The sequence below is a fragment of the Paramisgurnus dabryanus genome, chromosome 7 (genome assembly GCF_030506205.2).
Source record: "Paramisgurnus dabryanus chromosome 7, PD_genome_1.1, whole genome shotgun sequence".
In the NCBI taxonomy this organism is placed as follows: domain Eukaryota; kingdom Metazoa; phylum Chordata; class Actinopteri; order Cypriniformes; family Cobitidae; genus Paramisgurnus; species Paramisgurnus dabryanus.
This window is the reverse complement of record NC_133343.1, coordinates 1,907,277-1,931,112: the sequence shown is the minus strand read 5'-3', so window position 1 is coordinate 1,931,112 and position 23,836 is coordinate 1,907,277. Positions and strand designations below refer to the sequence as shown.

The 23,836-nt window shown below is 38.4% G+C and overlaps 3 protein-coding genes across 3 annotated transcripts; 1 reads left to right on the top strand and 2 right to left on the bottom strand.

Moving 5' to 3' along the window:
• Positions 1–727: 727 nt before the first annotated feature.
• vstm2lb (V-set and transmembrane domain containing 2 like b) lies at positions 728–2,660 on the bottom strand (the record flags this gene model as incomplete). Its single annotated transcript, XM_065293981.2, has 3 exons — positions 728–2,110; positions 2,249–2,293; positions 2,439–2,660. Coding segments are annotated over 3 exons (735 nt in total), but the record flags the coding sequence as incomplete, so codon positions are not given.
• Positions 2,661–4,084: 1,424 nt separating this feature from the next.
• Positions 4,085–8,155, top strand: LOC135783292 (uncharacterized). Its single transcript, XM_065293982.2, has one exon. It carries the CDS (start codon positions 5,759–5,761, stop codon positions 7,736–7,738), a length of 1,980 nt encoding a protein of 659 aa, XP_065150054.2. The 5' UTR covers positions 4,085–5,758; the 3' UTR covers positions 7,739–8,155.
• Positions 8,156–9,107: 952 nt separating this feature from the next.
• tgm2b (transglutaminase 2b) lies at positions 9,108–23,836 on the bottom strand. The gene is made up of 13 exons (XM_065293871.2): positions 23,687–23,836; positions 21,505–21,684; positions 16,731–16,949; positions 16,449–16,567; positions 14,798–14,926; positions 14,456–14,636; positions 14,203–14,338; positions 12,920–13,023; positions 12,604–12,843; positions 12,189–12,464; positions 11,793–11,953; positions 10,730–10,866; positions 9,108–9,698 (listed from the first exon to the last, which is right to left on the bottom strand). Exons 1-13 carry the CDS (start codon positions 23,688–23,690, stop codon positions 9,548–9,550), a joined length of 2,037 nt encoding a protein of 678 aa, XP_065149943.1. The 5' UTR covers positions 23,691–23,836; the 3' UTR covers positions 9,108–9,547.

Below are 23,836 nucleotides of genomic sequence, written 5' to 3'. Positions count from 1 at the left end.
GTGTATTTTTCATGTTTATACCTGTACGAGTGTGGAACAAAAGATTCGTGTCACTGATCAAACCAAACCACCAATCACAAGTGTGAAGCCCAAAGTCTTTAAAGTAAACTTGACCATCGAGTGAATGTTGTGCAGTTACGAGAGCACAGAAAGAGTCGAGCGAGCGCTCATTCCAGCACTTGTGTGGCTGCTTTTTGTTCGCGCTGTGCAGAGGTGCGCTGTCCTGTAGAGTTTGCTCATCTGCGCGCTCGCGAGGACGCTTGTCAGAACAATATTCGCGCGTGGACAAGCGTCCGGTTTTTGTGCGCGCAACTTTTGGGTCTGATTAAACGCCATAGCCGCGCATATAATAACGCAGATCACTCGAGTGGCGCAGTTTCGTCCTTCTTTTGATGAGTTCGGCTTCCCATACTATATGTGCCCTTGCGAGGATGCGCGCATATATTATTCTGCGTGCATACTTGCACATCTGTCACTCGCGCGTGCTTTATCCGTGCTTATTTGGGTCTGAATAAACGTAACATACTTTCGCACACCTTGTGGCCAGTAGGGGGCCCCCCAAGCCCGCGAGGCCCTACGCAATTGCGTGGTTTGCGTGGTGGGTAAACACGCCACTGAACGCACTTAAACTGAACACAACACAAAAATCACGTATTTGTTTTTAGGATTTAATGCTATTTATAGTTTATAAGATAAAGTTTTTACAAAATCACATTGATTACCCCCAGAAGGCCTTTATTAAAGGAGACAGACACATCATGAAAATCTGACTTTTGTCCATGTTTAAGTGCTATAATTGGGTCCATAGTGCTTCAATCAACCTAGAAAATGTGATAAAGATAAAACAAGTAACTTTGAAAATTCTCTGCAAGCATGTAAAAAAAGGCTAATTGAAATTTGCCTCCCCTTGTGATGTCAGAAGGGGATCTTATTATAACAATACCGCCACTTAATCTGCCATCCACGGCACTGCCATTTTGTGCAGCTATCAGCTCATTTGCATTTTAAAAGACACACCCAAAAACAGCAAATTTTTGATCACACACAAAGTGGCAATTTTAACATTTTATAATAAATTATCTAGCCTATATGATATTTTGAGTTAAAACTTCACATATGTACTCTGGGGACACGCCTGAAGCTGTGTAGATTGCGTCTGTGAAGGATGGATGCACTTTTTGTGCTTGAAAATGACCCTAAATTTACATAACATTATAAAGCTGGGAAGAGCCATTTTCTAATATAACTTCAATTGTGTTCATCTAAAAGAAGATGGTCATGCGAATATGGATGGCTTAAGGGTGAGTAAATCACGGGGTAATTTTCACTGAACTATCCCTTTAATATGCTAATATGCAGGTCAAATAACAAATTACTAATAATAATTTGGTTAAAACTAGCTAACGTTAAAATGACATACACATTTCTTGTTTACATCCGTGTGATAACAAAACACTAAATATAATTATTACACAATAATCAGAATAATTCAGCAGATTTACTGGCACATTTGTATATGCAGTCATCCATTATCTAAATTGTGCAGTTGATGCATGGCCATTCTGTCATTTACTTTAAATTAATAAATGATTTTAAAATGTGAGCGCACTTTTTTATTTCCCTCTTTGTTTCTTCTTCATAATCACCCGTTATATCTCTTCTTCTTTCCCTCCTTTCCTCTATAGTTTACAGTCTTCATCAGGACAGAGTCACTGTTCATCTGCATGTCATGTGTTTGGAAATCTCTGCTCTCTGATTGGTGTTTATTTCCGGCTTTGGTTTTGTTTCCCTCATGATGATCAACTTTATAAAACATTTCCTCACGCTTGGGGTGTCTCTTGTGAAGGTCCGCATCACCCGGCTCTCCATCATCCAGCTGATGGTTGCCCTTTACGGTGTGCTGATGGGTCTCGTGGTCCATGTGACGGAACTGTGCGCGTTCGTGTTGCAGATCATCCGGCCGTACCTGCAGATACGCCTGAACTCTGTGCTGCTGAGCTTGGCTTTCACTGAAGTCGATCACCCTGCATTCGTACGTGCCCCCATCTGATGGTTTGAGGCTAGACAGATGAAGCTTGTGCGAGATGTTACTGCCGACCACTTTGACCACCTGAACATAAATAAGACAAAAACCTTCACATTACAGTTCTCTCGCAGACTACCAGATAAGACAAGCTTAGAGTCAAATGACAAATCCAAAACTGCAAAAATAGGTCATCTATAGATAACATTTATATGAACAACTCACACTTATTTTGGTTTCCCCTTTTGATGTTTCTTCGTGTGAAAGCACCTGTAGAGACACAAAAGCGAAATTACAGGTATGCACAATTGCGGCAACGATGTGGTTAGGTCTCTAAATTATGTCTCTAAATAATGTTGCAGTATAGGATTACTAGTGCAAAGTGTGTGCGCAATAACAACATTTCTGCGCTTGCCTGGTTGTCTGTCCATTCAGGTTTCTCTGGTAAGTCTTTACCGTGTCGAGCGTACCACCACTGAATTTCCAGAGAAATGGATGAGGAACCGGCCCCCTTGAAGGAACACGCCAACTCCACATCTTCTCCAACCTGAGAGATGATGTCACGAGGAACCTCAGTGAACAACACTAAAATAGAGAGAAAGTCAAGCAAGTAATGATTTATATACTCATTCAGTAAAAATGATGGACAGATTCAGGAGTGACAGAGATATATTGAACACACATCTATCACATCATGACTGTACTATAAAAACATACTGTAACCTTTCCAGTGCACAACACCACATAGCAGTGCAACAGCCGAAGAAGCCGCTTGGGTGAGTAAACTCACAAAAGAAGAAGAGGCTTGTTGTGTTTTATATGAGATGACCAGCAGTGATGGAGGTAAATGGACAGCGACTTTTGTTGCAGCTTTGGTGCACGTCATGGCTACGCATAACCTACGGCATTACGGCATAGATCGTATAGGCAGGACCATAAATTGGGCTTTAGTCTCAGATACATAGGTTATAAAATCAGCCCTGAGCTTCCAGAATCCATAACATTTTTTAAAAACCTTTTTCATTAATAATGATGCAGTGAAAATAATTTATTAATTTGTGATTTTTGAGTATGCAAACCCACGTAAAACCAATAAAAGTGTGATAAAAAAAAACTTGAAATTTGGATCGGAACTAACTGAGACTCATGGCCTTATTTTAATATGTTAAAATAGTTTAATATAAACTTATTTTACCAAAACTGAAATCAGTCAATTGATTTAATCAGAATTGTTTGGAGATGCTGAAAGACATAACTGAAAGTTTGCAGCAAATTTATTTATGCATAGTTTCTTAGCTTGCTTAAGCGACTAAAATAAACAATATCTCTCACATTGCGTATTTGCAGTTTTTCTTTAAGTCAAAGTTCCCTTTTATGATTGATGATCTTGCATTTGCCATGGTGGGGAGGCATTTCGAAATATCCTCTAGTTCTAGCTGCAGGTTGACTGTGGTTGGGTCAAGAAGGGCATGTTCAGGATGTGTTCACTTCCAGCCCCAATTCTCTATTTTAACCACCACTTCCCAACGTTGGTAAAACATAAAACTGTCTAAGAAAAGTGCAGGCTTTGCTCAATGTGTTGATCACCAGATTGTGTCAGACTTAACCCATTGTCTTACAGGTGGCTAACATTTCGTTTGTGTATGAGGACCATAAATTAACTCTCATTTGCATAGTGGCTGATATAAAAAGCCATGTTTTGCATATAATACAAGCGCTGTCTGAAATAAGGCGTTTAGTTGTTCAATTGAAAATCAATAATGCTTTTCAATCAAATCAAATGTTGAAATGATCAAGCTTTGTTTTTATTTAATTATTTTTTTTATTTGTGTTCCATTTAAAGAAAATTTGCTAACTTTTTAATATTTTATAGCTTTTGAGAAGGCATTTTCTTCTCGCATGCATTCAGATATTAGAATAAAAAAGAACATAAATAATACTACGAATAACAATAACAAGCTACCATACTGCATATCGGCAACCGGAAGCAATCGACCCAGTTTTCTGGTTTAGTTAGGTGCCGTGAATATTTCTTGTCTTATTTAATTAGCAGATTAACAATGTCCTGATTAAAAAAAATTAAACACACATATGTAAATGGTTTCAGTTACCCGTCATGTAATTACCTCAATATATTATGAATAAGTTAGGCTGTGCGTAATTGGTACGTCAAGTGTTAGATGAGAACCCTGCTGTCACATTTATTTCCCCTCTGACAAATAAGCTGGATCAAAACCTGTCATCCGGTGATGACTGGACTTTTAATGCTTGTCAGGGGTAGGATGCGCAGCACTTAGGCTACGTTCACACTGCAGGCTAAAACGACCCAATTCCGATTTTTTTTTTTTGCCCCTATGCGACCTGTATCTGATCTTTTCAGATACATATGAACGCAATCACCCACCCAGTACCCCCATCCCTTGCCTCGTCACTTTGTGCCCCCCATCCTGACAGGTGGGTCTGTGACCAGCACCGAGAATGGCTGCAAGACCGGATGGCTGCTTGCCTGCGCTGGGTTATCTCGACCCCTCCATTCCCCCCTACCCCGTTGCAAGTCGTGTGTTGTTCATGTTGTAAAGTGTACTGACTATGTGCTTATGTTTGTGAGGTGTTTTCCCCTGTTCCCACACTGTACTCCAGGGTTCCCCAAATCTTACCCTGGAGTGCCGGAGCACTACAGAGTTTGGGTCCAACTCTAATCAAACTAACCCACTTGTGATTTTCTAGTGATCATGAAGACCTTGATTAGCTTGCTCAGGGTGTGTTTGATCAGGGTTGGAGCTAAACTCTGCAGTGCTCTGGCCCTCCAGGGTAAGATTTGGGGAACCCTGCTGTACTCCCTTTGGAGCATAGTCTGGAGGTTTGTTTTTTTTCTCCCCTCTTTCATGTAATGCTGTACTTCTTCCTCAATACCCTGTCGACCTGTTCTGTCTACCCCTTGTCAGATTTTATGTATTGTATGTATGGAGAGGTTGATGGATAATTTTGCTGGTACCTGTGACCAAGTGACAAATAAACAGGGTTCCCACAGGTCCTTAAAATCCTTGAAAGTTTATGAATCTGGGGGGAAAATTCAAGGCCCTGGGAAGTTTTTGAAAATATTCATACATAGATACAGGTCATTGAAAGTGCTTGAATCTATTTTAAGCACTTTTGTTGTGTTTGACACATGAAAACGTCTCGGGTTACATATGTAACTGTTGTTCCCTGAGAAGGGAACGAGACGCTGCGTCTCCCTTGCCATACTTCCTGTGTCCCTGTAACGCAGTCTTTGGCAATATTTCAGATAGCGATATACTTCCTGGTTCCCGCGTCACCCTGTCTTTGTCGTTAAGCCTCACCATTGGTTGAATTCGATATTGACATTCAGACGCACTTACCTCTGGAGGCTTCCCCAAAGTGTCACCGCAGTGACGCAGTGCCAGTTCCCTCAAAAGGGAACTGTAACAATGTATCTTAAAAGGTAACACGATGTAACCTTGCTCTCACTTGAAATGTGTCCCCACATTTAGTCCTTGAATTTGAGGGTATTGGACCTGGAAAGTCTTTGAAAGGTCCTTGAATTTGAAGTTAACTAAGGTGTGGGAACCCTGAATAAAGTGATTGCTGAGAAACATTACGGTTAAAAAACACTTTACAATATTATTAAGGTTTTGTTAACATATTATGGTCTTGAGAACACTTATAGAAATGTATTAACACAAATATATATATACTCATTTTCTTTTAGACCTGATGGAACTGGAAGAAACGTCATTATCACATAATTCCACAATCGCAGAAAAATCTCCTGGTTGCTTGCAGATGAAAATGACTTCATTTCTAAAACGAACAGAAAAGCAAAGAACAGAAGCCACCAAATCATCTACTTGCACTCATTGTGGAAAGGGTTTTAAAAGTAAAGCAGACCTTGTGAAGCACATACGAATCCATGCTGAAGAAAAAACTTTCACCTGCCCTGACTGTAGAAAGAGTTTTACAAGCAAACGTAAACTAACCGTCCACATGAAAACTCACACTGAAGAGCATCCATACCCATGCCCGCAGTGTGGAAAGATTTTCAAAAGAAAAAATAATCTCACGGTCCACATGAAAACTCACACTGAAGAGCGTCCATACCCATGCCCGCAGTGTGGAAAGATTTTCAAAAGAAAGAATCATCTCACGGTCCACATGAGAATTCATTCTCAAGAACGCCCATTCCCATGTCTTCAATGTGAAAAGACCTTCACAAGGAAAGATCATCTTATAGATCACTTGAAAATTCACACTGGAGAGACTCCATACCAATGTCTTCAGTGTGAAAAGACATTTGGCAGTAAAGCTAGTCTAAAGGTCCACATGAAAGTTCACACTGATGAGCGTCCGTACGCATGTCTTCAGTGCGAAAAGAAATTCAACAGGAAAGATTGTCTATCAGTCCACATGAAAGTTCACACTGGAGAGCGTCCATACGCATGTCTTCAGTGTGAAAAGACATTTAACAGGAAAGGTGGTCTCACAGAACACATGAAAATTCACTCTAGAGAGAGTCCAAACCCATGTCCTCGGTGTGGAAAGACTTTCAAAAGGAAAGAGGGTCTTGAAGAACACATGAAAATTCACACTACAGAGAGTCCACACCCTTGTCTTCAGTGTGGAAAGGTTTTCACACAAAAAAATTATCTTATGGTCCACATGAGAGTTCACACTGGAGAGCGCCCATACCCATGCCTGCACTGCGAAAAGAGTTTCACACGAAAAAATAGTCTTGTGGGCCACATGAGATTTCACTCTGGTGATGTACACCCATGTCTGCTGTGTGGCAAGAGTTTCACAAGCAAAAGTGATCTATCAGTCCACACAAGAATTCACACCGGAGAGAGTCCATACTCATGTTCTCAATGTGGAAAGAGTTTCACGCAGAAAACTCATCTTAAAATCCACATGAGAACTCACACTGGAGAGCGCCCATACCCATGTCTTCAGTGTGGAAAGCGTTTCAGAACCACAGGACATCTAACTCTCCACATGCTAATTCACACTGGAGAAAAGGCCTACCCTTGTCTTCAGTGTGGAAAGAGTTTCAGACACAAAGCTTATCGATCAATACACATGAGAATTCACACTGGACAGCGCCCATACCAGTGTACTCAGTGTGAAAAGACTTGCAGGAACAAAGGTCATCTAAATGTCCACATGAGAATTCACACGGGAGAACGCCCATACCCGTGTCTGCAGTGTGGAAAGAGCTTTGCACACAAACCTAGTCTTATGATCCACATGAGAATCCACACCGGAGAACACCCATACCCATGTCTTCAGTGCGAAAAGGGTTTCAGACACAAAAAAAGTCTTGAGGAACACGTGAGGACTCACACCGAAGAACGCCCATACCCATGTCATCAGTGCGAAAAGGGTTTCAGACACAAAAAAAGTCTTGAGGAACACGTGAGGACTCACACCGAAGAACGCCCATACCCATGTCATCAGTGTAAAAAGTGTTTCAAACGCAAAAAAACTCTTGAGGAACACATGAGGATTCACACCGGAGAAAGCCCATACCCATGTCTTAAGTGTGGAAAGACATTCACAAGGAGGGGTAATCTTGCAGTCCATATGAAAGTTCACACTGGAGCACGCCCATATCCATGTCTACAGTGCGGAAAATGTTTCAAACAAAAAACGACTCTTGAAGACCACACAAGAATTCACATTGAAGAGGGTCCATGCTAGTGCCGTGCCAGTTTTCGGTAGTTAAAAAAACTGTGAAGAAGATTGTACTGTATATTATCTTTTCATTTGTGACAACATGGCAAGGTGAAGACTGGAATCCGCATTCAGACCAATTGCTTTTGAATGTGTGCAAGGGCCTGAAGCAAACAGCCAGTGACTTTTTTACATGATATTGTAGTGAACGGAGGACAACTATGCATACCAGCTGTTTGCTCATTTCCAACCTTATCCTGTATTGTTTAGCATCATTCATTAGTGTTTTAAGTTTAGTTTATCTTTTGTAAAAAAAAAATCTATTTTCTTACAACTGTGTACGACTGTTTCTACAAGTTAGCCAGATGCCTTGCAGCAATGATGCTTAAGGTCTACTTTTAGCAATGCGAGCACGTGCTGCTCATGTGTTGTGTGAATGCTTTAGAGCAGTGGTTCTTAACGTTATTCCTGGAGGCCCACTGCCCTGCACATTTTGTATGTCTCCCTTATTTAACACACCTGATTCAAATCATCAGCTCATTAGAAGAGATCAATGAACTGAACTGAGTCTGCCAGATAAAAGAGACATACAAAACATGCAGGGCAGTGGGCCTCCAGGAATAACGTTAAGAACCACTGCTTTAGAGAAGCATTGAATTAAAGAATACATTTTAACTTGATTTTTGTTATATAGACGGTTTCATCAGATGCACGTGCGCTGACGCGATACACCTCTGAATCCGAACTTTACTTCCGGTTTTTTTATGGTCTGACTAGTTGCTAAACGGATCTCTTGAACAAATGCCTCGTCGAAAAATAACAAATGTTTTCCAAAGGTTTTCTATGTAATCTATGTGTTGTTTTTTTCCTTGTTATATAAATAAACTAAGTTTAAAGAACTTTATTATTTATTCTTAGCGGAGTTTACCGGAAGTTACGTGCAGACCACGACAGCTGCTTTTTCATGTTGTTACTGCTGAAACCGTCTATAAGAGGTCATCTTACTTAAACTAAACTTAATTCTGCAAGAACAGAAAGTGCTCATTACTGGCACCAAGCCCAGAAAACGGCAGATTCAGGAATGTGCCTATAGCACTTTTCACACAGACATTCCAGAAAATACACAGAAAATGCATCCTGGATTCTTCCGGGATCGTTTGATTTTTCTTGTTTACACTACCCTTGATTTGCCGGCATCTGCAAGGTCCCGGAAAGACACGTGACCTGTTTAAAGTCCTGCACTATCCTCTACGCAGCGTCTGAAGTTTGCATATAATTTATTATTTCTCTCTCCAGAAACCACTCGCATGCATTTTTGTTTATGATAAGACTATAAAGGAGCGCGAAACGCTAACTTTAGTTATTTGACATTTTAGAAATGATCAGGATCCAGGAATATAGTAAAGTTATTTTTAATGATTTTTTTTTTTAAATCTTGAATGCAATGATACACTTAAAGACGTGCAAGATGTGTTACTCTTCCATCTAAACATCCAAAATCGAATTGTTGTGGGTTCCTATGTTGTGATTGTCTTTTTTACATTGTTATTTTTCCCATAATGCATTGTTCCTTAAGCTTTCACTTAGACAACTTCTGTTTACACATCTAACACACATCCAGAAATATTGCATCATGTACGTGATAACTCAGTGTGCTACAATTTGACGATGATGAGATTTATTGCCAGCTCTTTTACATTGTGGTGTTTTTGCGTGCCACAGTATCCAGGGCAGCTTTTCACATTTTTACAAAAATACTGCATATAATAGACATGAATAATGAAAAGCAAATGTAAAACAGATCAAATCTTCGTGCACAGGAATGGTTGATGGATCTCATTTTCCAATGATGACGTTCCTGTATCCTCTAACGTGACCCAACTTGTCACTATCAAAATCCACCAGGAGTTTACGCAGGCCGCTCTGAGTGGGAGTGAAGTAGATTTTAACCTTGGCCTCCTGCCCGGGTTCAATGCCACAGTCGAGTCTGGACAGACAAAAACATTTGCATATTACACTTCAATCAAACAGCTTCACTGGATGGGATTTTTCTTGATTATTGTTATTGCTTTGATTACAGTGAAGATCAGTAGGTGTGGAGAACATGAATTTATGAACTCCATACTTGGATCCGGCATTAATCTCTACACAAAAGTACATTGTTTTGTCTGCATCAATGTGGGTACATGCAGGTACATGCAGATAACATGCAATACAATTGGAAAAGCGTACGTCTGCTCAGACCCTGACCCTCACTTTTCCACGTCAAAGCAAGTTTTTATAAATATAGACTATGGCCCAATCCCATTTCTCTGTCTTCCCCCTTCCCCCTACCCCTTAGTTTTGCATGTTCAGATGATAGTAAGGGCTATCCCAATTGGGCCAATTGGGTAAGACAGAGAAATGGGATTGGGCCTTTGCCTTGGATTTTTGTGTTTGCACACTTTATGATTAAACCTGTGCATATGCCACTGCTGTCTGGGTACCCTTTAAAAAGTACATCTTTGCACCTGAAGAGTTCATATTAGTACCTCAGAGGAACCAAATGTTTAGTTATCTGTACATAAGTGGACCTTTTAAGGGTACTGCCCCAGTGACAACTTGCTAATTTTTTTACTTTTGACAGTGTATTTGACAAATGCAAAATATTATTATGTACAGTTTAAGTCTATGGCTATATGTTTAGTTACAGAATACAGGTTCCTATTTTTTTATTCCCTTAACGAAATAACCATGATTTTATATTTACTTTACATTACCTTAGCATTACTTTAGTTTTGCTTCAATAACCATAGTTCAACCATAATTTTGGTAAGGGTTGTGACTCGTGAGTGATTTATTGTGCATGATATCCCAAAGACAGAAATGTCATGAATAACTAGTTGATACTGCATTGATACAATCATTCACAGAAAAGTCTCCACCATAGTTAATCCGTCCTGTTGTGTCGGGTTCATGCATATGTTACCATCCAAAAAGTACATGCAGTTCTTTCTAGACATGAAGCAGATTTCTTACTTCTCAGTGATGCTATTGCCGCCTGTGAGGTTGGCGCCCTCTATGGTGAAACAGCAGCCTTGCAGAGGTTCTTGCAGTGGGTTCTGCAGTGTGAGCTCTGCTGCCAGCTTACGGTTCTCTTTGGGTTCTCCCAAAATCTGGAAAACATTCACATTGGGATCTGAGTCGTAGACAGTGGCTCAGCATTTTGGAGTTGCCATGAGCTAATTATAAAGTGATCGAGGTGTTTGGTTGTCATGCCCATACGGCAAAAAATAAATTTCTATTGCCAAAAATATATTTTAAATGCTAAATACATTTTATAGAAAGTAATTTTCATATGAATATATTTTTAAATTTGGAAATATACTTTATAAATATATAAGTTTTAACCTTCATATATTAACATATATTTCAAAATGTATTTCAAGGGCAAGCAAATACATTTCAAATTTTACACCCCATATGGAAAAAATTTATTATTTGCCAAAATATCTTTTAAATATATGCTATAAGTAGGCTTTATTTTTCATTTCATTTTATGTACTCTAACCCCAACTACAGGCAAGAATAGTTTTAAAAGTGGAAGAAAAACATGTACATAAAGCCAATACATAAAAGTAAATCCAAACCCCAAATCTAACCCCAACCCCAAGCAACAATGATTTAAAAATAGGGGGAAAAATGAGAAAACAATACATAAAATGACACGAAAAACAAAGTCGTGCCACGGACATCAAAACTATTTATAAAAATTCGAAATTCGTCACGAAAAAGACATTTATGCTCAAGACACGAAAAAAAGCTGAATTTTGTTCCATGGACACGAATAAATTAATACATTTCGCGTGACTATAATGATATTATGTCACTTTCAGTGAGTCTTATTTAAATAAATGGAGGGCTAATTATATTTTTTAAAGCTTCAAAATGTATTTACTTTTAAAATATATTTCAAAATATACAAAAAATTTGTAAACATTCAAAAGTATACTTCAGCTAATATATTTTTTGGTCATTTTTTGTATATTATATAAAATATATTTTTGGCCGTATGGGTGGTAACGGTGTATAGCATCCATACCCTGATTTTGATCTCGGGGTTGTCCAGCACGACGTCACGCATGGCCATGACGGCTTCTCTGGTGCTGTAATCGATCAGTAGAGCGCCCAGACGAATGAGGTTGTCCTCCGTTAGATTATTACAGTATTTACTGTAGTTCAACCGAAGCGGGACCTTCCTCTCTGAAATAAACACACCACACAATAAATATTAGCATTTTGTTTTTATGCATTTGGCAGACACTTTTATCACTTGTGGTCCCTGGCATCAAACACATGATTTCCATATTGATAATTCATATTCAGGTTTATTTTGACTAGAAGTGGGTTACTCATAGTCGGGTCTAGTTAACCTTGATGGTAAAATGACGGCTATCGCTTGCTGGGTTTGCTTGATAACTCGTACAGCACTGCTCACCTGCTCCGGGTGCGAGCTCTACGTTGAGCAGATCTTTGAAGCCACACTCTTTCCCAGTGACTCCATTATAGGAGACGGCCCGTGATGCAAACACAAGACGACACTTCTTCTCTTCCTGCGTGTTATTCGTCGCAATGGCGAACACGTCAAAGTCGCAGCCTTTCCTGATACCCGCAGACAGCTTGATGTCGACGTGCAGCCCAGGGTTTGGCTGCTCCTGCAGTAATTTGTTCTGGTGATTTGCTTTCTCAAAGACCTTTCGCTCCTCCGCAGAACCTGGACGAGACATCAGCGATCACAAACCATCCACATCTGAAGCTTCCGGAGAAATGTTTTATACAAAGATTTGCTTTTTATGTTTGTTGAGTTAATCTGAGCACAGTGTGAGATTGTGTGTGTGTGTGTGTGTTCAGACCTTCAGGATATTTGTACAGGTGTGTGATGTCCTCTCTCTCATCTCGGCCCACACTTTTAGTGCTGATCTTCTGTCCCACCTTCTGGTCATTTACGATTTTTTTCGTGCTTCCATCTTTATACTTGAGGAAGGACACTAAATCTGCGTTCACCTCAGCAAACACAAACGCAGCGTCGTACTTTAGCGTCAGTTCGCCCTCCTTTATGGCCCGCACGGGAACCGGTCCGCAGCAGTACACCCCTGAGAAACACATTTATCAGTCTGTTACTTGTGTTCATTCATGGCAGATGAAAAAAGCAACAGAATACGCCCAGACCTTCACTCTTCTCCTGTGGTGTTGGGTCACTCGCTTGCCAGCCGTTGAAGCCCGGTGGAAGGTCCGGTCGGGTCATCCAGCTCTCCACCCAGCAGTGGTAGTTCCTGCGACAGATCCAACAACACATGTTAAACATAACAGTAACAACAACTCTTAAAGTAATGATAACATGACAGTTTCCTGCTTTTATAATTAAAATATCTTCAAACATGCTGAAAAATACAGAAAGTATTAAAGGGGACATAACATAAAAATCTTTTTTCCATGTTTTAGTGCTATAATTGGGTTCTCAGTGCTTCAATCAACCTAGAAAATTTGAAACAAAACAGTAACTTAGTTTTGGTAAACCATTCTCTGAAAGCATGTGAAAAAATAGCTCATTGAAATTTGGCTCCCCTTGTGATGTCAGAAGGGGATCTTATTATAATAATACCACCCCTTAATCTGCACTATCCAACCACAGCACTGCCATTTAGTACAGAGAGAGAAAAAAATAATTGACAGCACAGTTGAGTTTCAATTTTAACAAACCACCATTATGGTGATCAGTGTTTGCATTCCTTCAGCTCATTTGCATTTTAAAGGACACACCCAAAAAACAGCAAATTTTTTCTCACACCTTCAAAATGGCAATTTTACATGCTATAAAAAATTATCTATATGGTATTTTAAGCTAAAACTTTACATTTGTACTCTGGGGACAACAAATATTTATTTTAAATCTTAAAAAATGTTTTTTAAATGTTTTAAAAAAATCTCAAATGATGACAGAATTTAAATTTTTGGGTGAAAAATCCCTTTAAATTTTTCCCCACCTTTGATAAGTGATCTCGTCAATTAGGAGATAAAGCTTCCCTGGCAATGACGAGTTTTTACGGCAATCCATATTTCTGTTATTATCCACCAGGTGTCGCTCTTACCCAACTTATAAAATACTAAAGCATCCACTGATCCGAAAACAGTGAAAACTCTATGTATGTTTTGATCATCGCTCTGAATCTGATCTCTAACAAAAGTCCTTCACAAAAATGCAATTATTATATCAATTTAAGGTAGGATGAAATGTTTTTTTTTTAAAGCTGAGGGTCTGTTCTTTCATTTGATATATTGTATGTTTATATATTTAAAGAAAATTTTTCTGGAAGGCATTAAACTTTTCTGGAAATCATAAAAAGTTGCACTGGCTGACACTTTTTTTAAAAAACGCTGGCGTGGAAAGAGATAATGTATTGAATCTGTAATTGTATAACATTTATGTCTTGAAAGCAAGCTGTTGTTCATACCATATCATATCTTTGCTGGTCCCGATTGTTTCTCCTTTCTCATTAACATAACGCTCGATTATGAGGTTGCTGTTGGTGTCATGAGCAGAAAGGTAGTTTGTTACGACTCTGCATGGGATCCCCAGAGCACGAGCCACTGAAAACAAACCAGATACAGATAACTGCATTAGTCGTGACTCGTGCAGACGCTTACATTAAACACATGCAATACAAGATGATTCATCAGTGTAAATAAGGGCGAATGTTGAAATACCTGTGCAGGCAACAGCAGCAAAGACCCAACACTGACCGTAACGCACAGCCATACAAGACGAGCGGTCCCATGTTTTCAGAATATCAACACTGCTCCTCCAGGACATGGGACTCACACCACCATCAAACGTGTCTCTCCAACATCCCTCCAGTACACCGTTGTCTCTGTCATTGCTATTTATCTAAAAGACGATATAATGTGTCATGGTGATTCATTGTAATCCATGCAAACTTTGAGAAAACCACATGAAACTGTGTCTTGGTGCTTTCCCTAAACCTGATGTTCACGATGATGACCTGTGTGAGGCAGTGTTGTGTAACAGAGCTGATGTCAGATTCTTACCATAGCACTGAGCACTCGTGTAACATAAATGACGTTTCTGCGTCCAGAACAGTCCTTCCCTGGGTTTTTCCTGTGTTTAGGGTTCATGTCCAGGATTCTTAAACAGGCATCCAGGATGCCATCTTCAAACTGAACAATACAATAAAGTCATATATAAAATATATTTAGTTTACTGTGTTTTTTTTAAATCTTACATTAAAGGCAATATAAGAATGGCTACCATGATGAATAAATATTTCTTTATTTAAATAGTATAGCATTCTTTTTCTGTTTTAGCATTAAAGGGCACCTATTACGCAAAATCCATTTTACAGGTGTTTGGACCTAAATGTGTTTTGGCAGTGTGTGAACGCAACAACCCTAAGATCAAAAAATGAGACCGCATTAAACCAAAGCAATCTCATTAGACATGCTGTTTTGATTCTCTTGTTAATGTGATGTCACACTGATACAGCCCCGCCCACGGCCAGTAACTGGTAATTTTCACTCAGTACATTAGCTTTTCTAAATGGCGAAATTAGACTTATGAGGTGTCATGAAATATTTTGATAAAAAAATAAATGCATAGTAAGAGTATCAAAATAAGAAGCATACAGTTACAAACATCTCTTCATGTACTATTTTTCACATGATTTCAAATGACATCAGACGAACCAATTTTGTTGTTTTTTTACACATTTAAGGGGGAAATTTTCATTACCGCAACGTGTCCATGACTGGATTTGGGTTCTTTGACATGGAAATATTTATAATTAAAAAATCTAAAAAATAAAAAGCTTCAGTGCATGTTATACTATAAACATTTACAGTAAAGAAACATGTGGTATTTGGTGATCATTGGTAAATGTAGAGACATTAATAAGGAATATAAATGTGTCCAAGACCAATTTTCTAATCCTCCGCAACAATTTTCAATCATTGTTTAAGCCCTCAAGGAACTAACATTTAAAACAAATGTTTGAAGGGACATAATTGACTGTGACACTCAAGATGGCTACCAGGTAAGCAGTTCTTATTTTTTCTCTCCAGATAAAAGTTAATATTTTGTTTGTCATAGTACCTAGACAACTTTTTAGTTCTCATTACCGAAGCATGAGTTTGTAAATGCATATATTTAATGTAATATCATGTTGCGGTAATGATAATTTTGATAATGATAATCTAAAAAAATTTAATAATTCTATAGGAAATATTTTTTAAATCCTCTAAAAATAATGGTTATAGTAAGTTCAGACCTTAATCTTATATGTGCAAAAAAAAAAAAAAAAAAATTGGCTGCAAGGGCTTTTTTTTTAAAATTGATGCTGGAAACCTTCTATGTCTGGATTTCGTGAGAATCACACAAATGTGATTTTTAGCACATTTAAAATTGGATGCATTGTAAGATACTTTTGTTTCAGACAAAGGGCTAATTTCAAACCAGTGTTTGCCCAGAAAATGTTTATATTTGACCCAACAGTGGGTTAAAACAACCCAGCATTTTTTAGAGTTTAGCGTCATCCACTTGTGATCCGATGATTCCGATCAACCTAAACGCATCTGTTGCTGTTGTGTGTTTGAGCTTTTCAATTTGTTGTTAGGGAGTGAAATCAGTTTATCAAGTACAATATGTTCGAGCATTGTGTAATAGTACAGATGTGTTTCTTGGTACCTGTCCAAAGTCCCAAGCCAGCGGTACAGGGTACTTGGCATCGCCCCTAAAGATGATGCCATCCTGAGCCAAAACATACTCCCCAAGTTTTTCCTCACTATCCATGTACACCACATCTCCTGTAAGTCAGACGGTTTTAGTGGTTGGATGTTTACAGATTTCAATGCATGTGTCAGTACCAGGTTACAATAACTTAAAAGATAATATCTTTATAATCAAGCAGGCTTTCCTCACATCTATCACCTCAAGGCATTGTATTCAAACCCATCTGCTTTTACTTACCTGGACACCAGGGGTTGAACAACAGAATGAATTCAAACTGGAATCGTCCGTCTAGAGTCAGGATGTAGCGTCCGATGGGCGCGTCAGGAGCCGCACAAATAGAAAGGCAAACAGTGTCTGCAGGTGGACTGGTGACCGCTGCACTCCAACGGGTGCTGTCGATCTCATCGCTGAGGTTGAAGACGGCTCTGGTGCCGTACTGCTCCACGGGCTGAGGTCCTGTATGATAATCACAGTTCAGAACAGCGTCAACACCAACAGCGAAAAACATCTGCAAATGCTTTGTTTCAAACATTGTGGAGGTGACTTCCAACAAGCTACAGCCGCCATTTCACAGTCTAGGTGAACTATAGATCTGATATAGTCTGGTTATGAGTAACACACTTCTAGCTAAATAAACTTCAATTTGGTTGCCAAAATATCTTGTGAGATGTCTGATATCCCATCATGTAAGCAAAGTCAACAGTGGTTATAAGTGTTTGCTTTCATTTATTGATTTATTTTGGGCTGTGGTTAGATGTCCAGACCATTCTTATGAAATGCATATAAATAGCACACAGTGTGAAAAGTTGTGCCAAATTCTAATTTTGCATGCATGTGAAAAGCCAGTCCTTCCCATTCACTTAATACGGTGCATCTTTTTGTGTCGTTTTATGTATTGCTTTCTTGGGTTTGGAGTTAGAACAACTTTTTGTTATATTAAATGACATCCTAACGTAAACCCCAATTCTACCATTGTTCAAAATAGACAAAAACATGGGAAACCTATATATGTAATGACATCCTTAAGCAAATCCCAAATCTAACCCTAAACTCAAGTGACAATGGTTTAAAAAAACAGAAAAAATATTGAAAAATTATTACATAAAACGACATGAAGGGATGCACCATATTATGTGAACAGAAAGGACTAGTGAATCATATGCACGCATTTGGCTTATGTATTCCACAACTTTTCACACTGCTTGCTATTTATATGCAATTCATGAGAATGGGTTGGAAAGTCCCAATTTTGCCTTCTTTTAGCCTAGATGTCTGGGCTGTGTTGTCTTTTAAAAAATGCTTGCTGGGCATCTATGATGTCTTAATTTGGTAGTAGCATTTAGGTCATCTTAAAGTTACAAAATCCCTAACTTAACTACATCAGCGGCCGGTTGCATAAAACTTTAAGGCTAGTCTTAAAAGTTAGTCATGAATTTTTTTCTTCAAGACTGATCATAACTGTTTTAAGTATGTTACATAGAAAGGTCGATTGGTCTTATTTAAATACAAATAATAAGACTGATTAGCCCTAACTAATTGCTAGTTAGTCAGAATCATTCTTAAGACGCAGTCTTAATGTCACAGCTATGTTTATGCAACCGGCCACAGTAGTGTAATATATGTCTTGAAAATAAGTATAACATTGAATCTCATTGACTTTCTGACATTTACACTGCATAAAATTATTTTCAAGAAAAACATTTCTTAGTATTTTTAAAAAATTCTTAAATTAAGATGTTTTTTCTTGATGAGCAAAACGACCCAAGAATATAAGTCTAGTTTTTAGACCAAAAATATCAAATTTAATAAAGTTGTGCATAAAATGGGGTAAGCAAATTTTCTTGAATTTATTGTTTAAGAAAAATGTTCAAGATTTTTTTGCTAACCCCATTGGCAAATTTTTTTGCTTGTTTTATGCACAAAATCACTTAAATTTGATATTTTTGGTCCAAAAACTAGACTTATTTTCTTGGGTCGTTTTGCTCATCAAGAAAAAGCATCTTAATTTAAGAATTTTTAGAAAGTTTTACTGAAAACAAGACAAAAATATAAGATTTTTTTTTCTTGAAAATCATTTTTTGCAGTGTATTGATTAGCCAAAATGAAAAAGAGCCCCTGTTGTAATTTAACCTATACCGGGTTGTTTTAACCCATTGTTGGGTCAAATATAAATATCTTCTGGATTCATTTTACTCAGCGGCTGGGCTCGTCCCTTTATGACCCAGCATTTAGAGAGTATGCATTATATTAAAGTAAATTTATTGCATGCAGAATGTGCACTCCGGGTTCATTTTGACCCATAATGAGTAAATATTGGACAAAACACACCGCTGGTTTATAATTGACCCAATGCTGGGTTGTTTTAACCCAACAGCTGGGTTATACCCCATGGTTGCATAACAACAACCCAACATTGGGTTGTCTATAACCCATCACGTGTTCTGTCCAATGTTTACCCATTATGGGTCCAAATTAACCCAGATATTTTTAAAGTGTGTAGTATGACTTTTTAAGCATCTGAAAGTCTGTGGATGTTTGTGTGCTGGGATCATTATCAGGCTTCTTAACTATTTTAATTAGCAAGCTGCTCTTAGTCAACCAGTTTTATCAGCACAATCATGCTGGTGGATCAATATAGTAAACAATAAGGCTATACTGTTCCACCAGCACTAACAAGCACAAACCAGCTTTGACCGACATGCCGAATCTTCAGGAATGTGTCTACAGCTGCAGGATAGATCTCATTGACCCTGCTATTAAAGGCCATTGAACAATCACATCCACTGGAATGTTATGAAATCAGAACTGGAGGTTTTCCAGAACGCCACTCCCGTCTCCAAAGCTCCGGGCATTGAGTTAAATCACATTTCCTGTTAGTGTAGTATGATTAATCAAACTGAGGTGAATGTGTTAAACTCTGATGGGAAAGCATTAGGGTACATTTAAGGTATTGTCGTGTTAATAAAAGGTAATGTTTGTTTAATGTCTTCTGTTATATAAGACTCATAATATTTCATTAGATGTGCAAATATTTAAAACAAGTTAAAGAAAACCAGAGGGCCCCTTGGAAGTGTGAAATTCATCACCGCTCTGTTACACAAGAAGGTTGCGGGTGGTCATTGGGTCGCTTATGTGGTGCTCATCTCTAGTTCTTTATCATACTGTAGCCCGCAGTAATGTGAACTTTTAAGAGGGCTAATCTCTTCACAGATTCTGTTCAATAAGCCAAAAGCTGCAGTCTTGTTGTCTTGACAGTAAGGTTATCTGGGTCTGTACAGACTCTTCCTGTCTGTGTGCCAAACACTGACGATGTCCTCCTCTCACATCCAACATAACACAAGTTACATGAAAAAGCAACACGGTCGCTGCCAAACACAACACATGAGGATAGGCTTAAAAAGGTCTCTGCTGTTAAAGGAAACACTTTCTGGGACATTTGTTCCTAATGTCAAATCAGGCCAAATCAATGTTGTTTAAATGTTTTATGTCATCCTAACTCTGTTACACGATGCCCTAAGTGACATCAGACCCACCTCATCCCCAAATAAACAATGAAATCCAGCCAGCAGACGACCCCGGGCCGGATCTGGCCCAGAGTCGCCTGCTGTCAGTGCTTACCTATGTTTGATATACTGTAAAATAAATCCGATTCAAACCCTTAGATACAATCATACGTGTTATTATATGATGTACATGGTTTTTTTTTATGTCATTTTTACATTCTTTTTACATTTGACACTTGATAACACATTGCAACCTTAACTGAACAACACAATATCGTGGCAATTGTATGTATGACTAATTCTAACCCGTCTCACGAAATTGCATACCTATAGTCACGTAAATTATGAATTATTTTTCATGATACTGTCACGAATTTCCAAATTTTTTTCGTGACTTTATCACGAATTTCTGTTTATGTGTCATTGTCACGTATTGGTTTCTCAACTGCTTTTTTCTATTTTCAAACCATTTTCGCTTCGGTTTAGGGTAAGATTTGGTGTTTGCGTTAGGATGTCACTTTAAGTATTGGTTTATACAATTTTTTCAGATTTTTTTATATTTTCTGATTTTTAAACCATTGTGGCCTGGCGTTAGGGTTAGAAGCCACAATGCTAAGAAAATAGTTGAGTAACCAATACATAACAACGATACTTAAACATAAATTCGTGATACGGTCACAAAAAAAAATGCAAAAACGAGACTGGGCTGCAAATTCATAATAATTCATACAACCATATTTGTACACTTACATGTATGTGTAAGATTTGTTTTTGCCCCTGTGATGTTCTGGTTAGGCGTGGAGTTCATCGTGTATTTTTAATAATAATCCTACATATTTGTACAATTCACTTCTTCTACTTGTAAAATGCGTACGAATTCCAGTGAGATCAGGCTGGACTGAATTAGCAGCCTTATGGATGTATATAAATATACACTCACCTAAAGGATTATTAGGAACACCATACTAATACTGTGTTTGACCCCCTGTCGCCTTCAGAACTGCCTTAATACTGGCATTGATTTAACAAGGTGCTGAAAGTATATTGGCCCATATTGATAGAATATCATCTTGAAGTTGATGGAGATTTGTGGGATGCACATCCAGGGCACGAAGCTCTCGTTCCACCACATCCCAAAGATGCTCTATTGGGTTGAGATCTGGTGACTGTGGGGGCCATTTTAGTACAGTGAACTCATTGTCATGTTCAAGAAACCAATTTGAAATGATTCCAGCTTTGTGACATGGTGCATTATCCTGCTGGAAGTAGCCATCAGAGGATAAGTACATGGTGGTCAAAAAGGGATGGACATGGTCAGAAACAATGCTCAGGTAGGCCGTGGCATTTAAACGATGCACAATTGGCACTAAGGGGCCTAAAGTGTGCCAAGAAAACATTCCCCACACCATTACAGCATCGCATTAATGAGAAATTGAACAGGTGTTCCTAATAATCCTTTAGGTGAGTGTAAATGCAATAATGAATGTGTCAGGTGTACACAACATTACCTGTCTCTGCTTCGATATAAAGCTGAGTGGCTCCAGGCTGATAAGATCCAGAGTTTAGGTACAGGTTGATGGTGAAGGGTTGACCTCTCCTCACGATCAGCCGATCTGTGCCGTTTAACTCGGTGTGGTGGTCTGTGTTATTAAACTTGCATGCAAGGTCCCAAGTACTGATATCCAGAGCTGTAAGAACACATGATGAAGAGAGATTATGATGCTTTTATTCTGTTATACTTACCGTTCCACACATCAAGTCATTGTAAGTCCTTACATTTATTTCTCATTGATTATTTTGAAATGTGCACCAATGTGCAGAGGTTAAATGGGTTGTTTGCCCTATTGTGTATCATTCAAAAACTACAGTATTATCATGGTACTTTGCTAGTATTGATGTTTTATTAGGACACTGTAAACATTGTAAACTTTCCAGACGCCAGTCGTCCGGTTTTTGTGGCCATAATTTATTTGCAATAAATGACACCAAACAGTTTCAATGCATACATTCATGCTGTTTCAAACTAGTTGAGAATTTCTAAGCCACATTTTCTCCCATGTCCTGATAACCATCCAAACATTTCTCCCTAAAGGCTTTAAGAGTTTTAAACGTAATGCCTTGGAAATTTTATGCTCACTTTCATACTTTTCCGTCTGAGTTTAGATAGACAAGTCAGAAGGAGAGTTTGTCACACTTTCAAGTCTGCAGTAAACTGGACAGCAAACAATACCTAAGATGATCCGGATGACCTTCCAAACTTCTTGTTAAATGGGATTTTGTGCTTTATTTCATGCAAGATGTTCTTGCAGAACACAGTCAAGGAACACAGTGTTGTGTTACTCTGCTTTAATGTGTTTCAGCTGGACCCTGACCTGTGTGTGTGTTTAAGTTTGTAATTGGAGCATGTGGTAAAGATCTAAAGAATGTATTGTGCATGTGAAGCATGTGGTTTATGTTTAACAGATGCAGCCTTGAAGGGGCTTTACAGAGAAATGAAGACCTATAGATGACAGACAGAGAGACATGGAGAGAGAGAGCGAGAGAGATTGCAAATAGACTCTGTACTCACTTACCTGCGGTGACCAAATTAGTCTCAGATTATTGTGTGTGTGTGTTTGTGTTTGCATATTTGTGTGTATTAGTGGGGGTTCGTCTCAGTGGGGTGTTGTCTGTTTTTTATCAGTTTACCCGCTGTTGTAATCTTTAACAAAGCTTTACTCCAAGTCTTTAAGAGATGCTATCTCCCTGTGCGTGCGTGCGTGCGTGTTCCCAAGCCTTTTGCATTTATTTCAATAGTTTGCATTAACTAAATAGGCCAGACTGTTTGCTGGTATAAAGCAGGATTTAGTGATGCTACAAACTCTTGAAAACGTCCAATTACGCAAGTGAAGGCTGCTTGAGGTAAGAGAAAAAACAGCCTTTCAATGTCCTTCCTCATTCGATGATATTTTCTATTTATGGATATGTGAACGCCGTACTATTTTAATCATTTGTAAATATTTGTAGTTGGGCAAATGAGGACACAGCTGTTTATAGGCTACTCTTACTGTATAAGACGAATCTTAAAAAACCTCTTTCACAGAGATCTGTAATGTTTGCATGCAGCGGGGTGGAAACTTCAAGCAAACAGAAAAACTTACAGTGGATTTATCAACACACACTTATACATAAACTCACACAGAGTGACATCACACTCCTGACTAAACTTTATATTCACACAGAACAGAGATGCTTTAGACTGAACCAGTTCATAAACCTGCTGAATTCAACAGTTAGGTCTCTAAATTGTGCCTGGTTAATGTTATGAAGTCATGGGAAAAACAACACATAAATAAATAAAAGTTATGCAAATGAAATGAATGCTTTTCAAAATACACATCTTGACAGATCCATAGTGGACAAAATTGCAAGAAATTAATACATAAATAGATTAATTTATACCACTATAAAATAATAAAAGTGTTTCCTATAGCAAAAAAGAAAAAAATCACAAATAATTTAACTGCTGTAACACAATACAGTAGCGTTGTGATTGAGTTATATTTTATTAATTATTAGGCTATTATAATTGTAAATCAATATGAAACATTTTTAGATTACCAGTCATTTTTCTTTTAATAAAAATATTTAAGTCATCAATAATCACAATCATCATAAAGATAAACACATGAGTTAAACATGCTTTCTTACCCATGATGTTGTGCCGTCCTGATTCTGACGCGTCTGTGTTGTATGGTTGAGAGCGCGCGTGTCTTTATTGACCGCTGCAGCGCGTGCAGGCTACTCTAGTTGCGTCACTCAGAGAGCGACACGCCCACTCGCGAGTGAGAGGCAAACAAA

Coding starts and splice junctions, on each gene's coding strand:
- LOC135783292 (XM_065293982.2), top strand. CDS start 5,759: ATGGAACTGGAAGAAACGTCATTATCACATAATTCCACAATCGCAGAA.
- tgm2b (XM_065293871.2), bottom strand. Junction 14,927..16,448: donor TGGCTTGGGACTTTGGACAG/GTACCAAGAAAC, acceptor TGTATTGTTCAG/TTTGAAGATGGCATCCTGGA. Junction 10,867..11,792: donor ACCCCGAGATCAAAATCAGG/GTATGGATGCTA, acceptor AATGTTTTCCAG/ATTTTGGGAGAACCCAAAGA.